The sequence below is a fragment of the Sceloporus undulatus genome, chromosome 2 (assembly GCF_019175285.1).
Source record: "Sceloporus undulatus isolate JIND9_A2432 ecotype Alabama chromosome 2, SceUnd_v1.1, whole genome shotgun sequence".
Lineage (NCBI taxonomy): Eukaryota > Metazoa > Chordata > Lepidosauria > Squamata > Phrynosomatidae > Sceloporus > Sceloporus undulatus.
This window is the reverse complement of record NC_056523.1, coordinates 205,536,175-205,542,174: the sequence shown is the minus strand read 5'-3', so window position 1 is coordinate 205,542,174 and position 6,000 is coordinate 205,536,175. Positions and strand designations below refer to the sequence as shown.

The 6,000-nt window shown below is 37.2% G+C and overlaps 1 protein-coding gene across 1 annotated transcript in view; it reads right to left on the bottom strand.

The window, feature by feature from the left end:
- LPAR1 (lysophosphatidic acid receptor 1) overlaps positions 1-3,519 on the bottom strand; it is a 44,040-nt gene extending 40,521 nt beyond the window's left edge. Inside the window, exon 1 of the mRNA XM_042447542.1 lies at positions 3,361-3,519. Within this exon, the coding sequence (XP_042303476.1) occupies positions 3,361-3,420 (60 nt within the window). The 5' untranslated portion in view covers positions 3,421-3,519. The remainder of the gene's footprint in view (positions 1-3,360) is intronic.
- Between the last annotated feature and the right edge of the window lie 2,481 nt (positions 3,520-6,000).

The following is a 6,000-nucleotide window of genomic DNA, read 5'->3' as shown; positions in this document are numbered from 1 at the left end:
TGGATTATTTCTGCAGTGCAGATGCAGCCTAAATTTTCTGTCCTCCCCATTCTCATCTTTTTTATCCAGTCCAAATCATACTCCCTGAGGTTGCTCCTTCATGTGGTTAAAAGTACACTATTTGTCAGCTGAAACCTACAAAGGCAAAGTTCCTGAGTGGGACAGGTAAGAGGGACCGGACAAATGTCAAGCAGAGAAAGATATGCACCTTCATCACTTCTATACCTTTAAGCAATCCTTCCTGTAACTACTTTTTTAAAAAAAATATTGTAAACTATACACACTAGAGTTTAACTTATGATCTGGGCCTGCAAATGGATATGAAAATCTAGACATTCATGTTAGAGGAGTATGATTGTTGAAGACTATATAGTGGATATAGTGTATTTTGCTTTGGGCAATTAAGGATACAACAACCTAGCTTCTACCATCCTTCAGTCATAAGGACCAGCTAATTGGTATACACCCAGCTTGCTGTGAATTAGAAGCAAACAATTATTTCAGTTAAAATCCAATTTAAGGCATGGGCAAAGGGTTGAACTCTATGAAGAAAATAATTTTAGATATCATATTCCAAATGTTATGTTTGCTTGCTTATTAAAAAACCAAAGAAAACAAGTCTTCAAATAAAATTCTAGTTTGAATATCATCACCTTTAAACCTATGCAGAAACTTCTTACAAATTTTATTTTAATTTCAGCAAGTAAAACATTATTATTTACATCTTCAAGGAGTAAAATAAAGAGCCAAGAAAATCCTACCATTTTCTCCAATTTGCAATTCAATGGGAATCATGCACCAACTATCCTCGAGAGAGGTAATGTGGGCTGAATAGTATGTATGGCAAGGGAAATTCTGAAAACCATGTGTTAAAAAGGAACTTTAGCAACTGAAAGGCTATGGAAAGAACTGTGTGTCAGAAAGGTCAGAGACTTAGTTGGAAGGAAGCTATGATTACAAACATTCAGAGCCCCTGTTGGAAGCTATGATTACAAGCCTCCACAAACTGCGGGTAGAAAACCAAAGAGGGTGTCAACCTTCCTTACTATTTATTCATTGTGAAATTACTACAAGGGCAAGGGGGGGAGCCTTCAAGAAGGGGAAAAACAGAATATACACATGGCAGTCATACTATTCTTAACTTCTGATTTGTTTAAGAAAGAGTTAATAAATAGCCTGAACTCAAAGTGTCAGATTCTCAAAGGAATACCTCATGTTGTTTATTGCAGTTGCTTATATAATTTCCATAGAAAGCTCCTTCAGTGAAGATGACACTGTGTTAATATGAACGTGTTAATTAAGTTTGAGGACCAAATTATCATTTGATAAATGGATTTGTCATTTGTCACTAAATCCAAAATCTAGAATAACCCTTGCATGAGAGTGACTATCAGTTGTTTTGAGGAGTTGTAAGGTATTTAATTTGTCTCACATACTCAACTCCTCTTGTTCTACTAGCTAGAGCCATTATTAGTGGATCCCCCCCCCCCCCCCAGTGTTGGCTGCTTTTTTCACACATATCCTGCACTTACCTGTGCATTAAGTAGTTATGAAATGGGAGTAAGCAAAAATATTGATTCAAAATATTTGTCACCCTTTGGACAAAGAACAAGCAGTTTTCTTAGGAATTATCAGAAAATTCAGTTTTGACTTCAAAGAACAATAATAATAATCTCAGTGCCTTGCACTTACAAAGAACATCTAAAGCCTTCCTTTTACTTTCATGGATCTCACCGTGCTGGGGGGGGGGAGTAAGTAAATATACAAATAAGTAAACAAAATCTGATATCCTGAAAACAATGGGTTCTCTATCAATGAACCACTGAGTTCAGGTGAGGGAAAGCCAAAATTCAATTGCATTCTGTCCTCTAGTGTAAAGTTTACATTTTCTAAATGTTGTCATGGGCTGCATTTGCACTACAGAAATAATCCAGGTTGCCACCACTTCAACTGCCATGGCTTAATGCTATGGAATCCTGGGAGCTGTAGTTTGTTGAGGCACCACCACTGACTGACAGGGAAAGCTAAATGTCTTTCAAACCTACAATTCCCAGAATGTCATAGCATTAAGCCAAGGCAGTTGATGTGGTGTCAACCTGGATTATTTCTGCAGTACAGATGCAGCCATTCGGAAGAAGAAACCTGTGGAACACTCCAAATTCTCCCTTCTTATGTTGATTTGGCTGCTTTAAAGGGGATTTTCTCACCAATTCTCAGTCACTTCCATTCATCTCCAAAAAATTAAGTAGCGTCTCAAAGAGATGGGCCTGATAAAATGGGCCATAGCTGCTCTGGTGCCATTTGTACCCGGGCCATGGCAGTTTTGAACCAGGCTGGCAAAAAGAGCAGGTTTTGTCCGCTCCTTTTTGGTCCAGTTCTTTTGCCTTGGAGAAGCAGTGTCTAAATCCCATGTCCCCAGCAAGGCACAATGATGGACCTTTTGCCCCATCTGTTTGAGGCCTATATTAATTATCATGGGTTTGGGATCCCCAGATGTATTTAGTGTGCTGACTTCTATAACAGAAAGACACAGAAAAAAATGTAAGACAAACTTCTTCTCTGAAATTGTGTGGATTGGTCTACACAGTGCTGTTTCTCCACATGGTGTGTAATCTGGTGAATATAAATTCATTTTGTGGAATAATTTATTCCATTGCCTTTCTCCGTGAAACAGCTAACTGCTACCAGGAATGTTTGAGAGGGCTATTTAGAGAAGCTAGAGGACAGTCCATGTGATCAAATGGTACATGCAAAGTAACTCTCCAGGTAAATAGGCATCAAATGGAGGCAATTTCAAAATGGGCATTATGTGGTGCCAAACTGTGAGAACTGATGGATACTGACTGATTATTAACCTGTTATATTTGACTTTAGAGTTATCTTTTCTTTGAAGAAAACCTATCAACAAAAGCAATTTAAAAAGCTTTATCTTATTTAGGATCTCCCTGTTCACAAGCCCTAAAAGATTAGCTGAGAATCTTAATTGTTTCTGCAACATTTTTGTGGACAAAACCCATGATGATTTCTGTACTGCAAAATAAGATATGGCTAATATGCTATATCTCTAACTACACATCACTTACAATATGTTAGCTAGCATTTGTTTGTTTGTTTATTTATTTATTAAATCCAGTTCTGATACACTCTTGAAACCAGTCCAGTGTAGATATGTAGAGGTCTAATTGGTGGTATATGAGTTAGAAAAAGCTTTAAAATTTCTTTCAGTTTCAGTTCCTTCTAGGCTGACACAATGACCATTTAGCACAGCTCACAATTCCTTAGAAATTTAAGCCTGACAGCTGTGCTGACATATAGCATTTGCTTAAGCTCCACTGTTAAATTTAGAAATGTTTCCATTACCTCAATTAGCTGTGGTTGTGTCATCATAGAAAATGGCACTTCAGCTGAAGGATCTGCCATGATTACACAACAGATGAGTGGTCTTTTGACCCTATCACGTGTCAAATGTTTGGATAAAGTCTTGAGATTCTTCGTCAGTTCTTAATCATGCTGACATCTGGACCTAGAAGACAGAAACATGCTTAAGTAATTTATAAAAATCTAAATCTAAATCTAAATCTTTACAATTTGTAAAGTGATATAAGGCTATTCTCTGGTTTTTTACTACATATTTTTAACTTACTCAATTTTTGTGGATAATCACTTAACAGAAAGCAAAACCTAACAAATTGGAAGACAATATCACAAGTGCAATTAACAAATGCTTCATTAAAATTTGAGATGAATATGTGCTGTTTCTCATAGATGTTTATCTTATATAGCAATCACAGACAAAAAAAATTGGTTCACAAGCTGAATGTTAAGAGTACATTTCAGAAATACTTACATTTAAGCCACAATTGATTGTACCTTGAAGAATTGGATGGTAGTACCCAACCAGTGTTATGTGCTTTCAACCTGACTCTGACTTATGGAGAACATATCATAGGGTTTTCTTGGCAAGATTTATTTTTCAGAGGATGTTTGTCAGTGACTTCCTCTAAGGCTGACTGAGTTTCCATGAATGGTTGGGGATTTTGACCCAAAAGGCTAGCCCAAAATCCAGACTACTACACCATGTTGTCTCTCACCCAACCAGTGTTGGGATTCAAATTATTCCTTAGTATTAATGATGTGCATATCTGTCCAATTGTTTTTCAGGTCATATGTGACACTTTCATATTGATGCTGCTGCTGCTGCTGCTGATTTTATATTGCTATATAGGAACAGAGGAATCTAGTGTGAACCATTTTTAACCTCATGGCATGCATTCCCCATACTCTAATGCCCTCCCAATTTAATTTTCCATGATACTATGTACACTATGGGCAAAGTAGACCAATTCCTTCCTCCCACTCCCCCATTGAGACCCTTTAAGTGTCCCAGAACTCAATGTCCCAGAACTCAGCTTTTTTCAGTAATAGACATCTGTGCTAGACTCACTACATCTTCTGACTTTTAGACCTTTCAGACACATATTGGACAGACTCATTTCTAGGACTAAATCTTTAATGTTCAGGTGATGCTGGTTCATTACCTAACATGCCCCTTCCTGGGAAAAATTTAAAAATTTCCATACTACCAGTTCAGAAATTAAATAAATAACTGAACCTGGGAGAAGTTGCTGATAGTCAGATTTACAAGTTCAAGAAGCATTCACTCTTTCAGCATCTTTCTTCTACGCAACCTAGGGCTAATATTACTAACATCATGTCAAGTGAGTACATTTTTCGTCAGATTAAAACCCATGCACACAATCTCAAACACTGCAATTCCATTGTGAAAGCTATTCCCTGTGTCCCATCTTCCTTTGCTTTTAAATACATTCCTTACAAATCTTTTCTTCCTTCACACTTCTCAGTACTCCTTCAATTGTGTATTACATATTATTTTCCATACACTACATTCAGAGTCGGTTTTATTTTCCCCATTATGAGAGGAAGAGTTTAAAAAATATATGCATATTCCACTAGCCCTTCCAAACATATTTTGAGAGGCAAAGTACCCAAAGGACCTAACAAACATCATAACAGAGAGTCTGAAGTTTATGACCTTTCATTACAATTTGGCTATTCCACATCGTTTCTTTTTCTTTCTTCCCCCTACTATAGCCTCTCCCTAGCAAAATTGTAGAATTATATTAGGCCATTCCCAAATGTTTTCACCCACATCCCTTTTCATATAATAGCTCATCTTCATTGACTCATTTATCTTCACAACATATTTCTAAATATGCACATTTATGTCAGCCTGTAATGACACAGTCCATATTCATACCACTTGTACCTATCGAATCAAACACAGTCCACCAGCTATTTTCACAGTCCAAAACGAGCTTCATAGATTTAGTATTTACTCTACTCAACTGCAAAATAAGGGAGTATGTCAAATACTTGGCATGGCACCATCCTGACTAGGTAGGCTGTGTTCGAAACAGACCTGAAATACTCTGTGATCTAAAGAACTCATGGCATAATAAAAACTTGCTTCATTGGTGACATGGACCCTACTGAGTGACAGGGTTTTACTTTAGAAATCCATCTATAATGGTTTCAACTCTTCTAGAGCTTTTCTTCTCTATGTGTGTTTGTGTGTGCATGCATGTGCATGCACACATGTAATTGTAGGTCATCTCTCTAGAATTTCACTCACTGTGTTGCTGATAATTTCAGTTCTTTGTGTAGAGAACAGGAAAGTCCAATTCATAGTTGTAAGAGCAGTTAAATCAAAATACAGATGACCAATACTCCACAATATGCTATTGTTTACTAGAAATAAGAGTCTTCAGTTACTGACAAAAACAGTGACATTCACATTCATAAGAAAACAAATGTGAAATGCATTTCTGTGATACTGAAATGCCTGGGTTGGATCTAGATTTTTTTTGGGGGGGGGGGAGTGTTAAAAAGGGATGGAAATACTTGTCCTGCTCCTCACAGTGGCCCCTTCTATCCTTTGAAAATGCTAGGCAGAGGATGGGGACCTTCATGAAGAAAAGC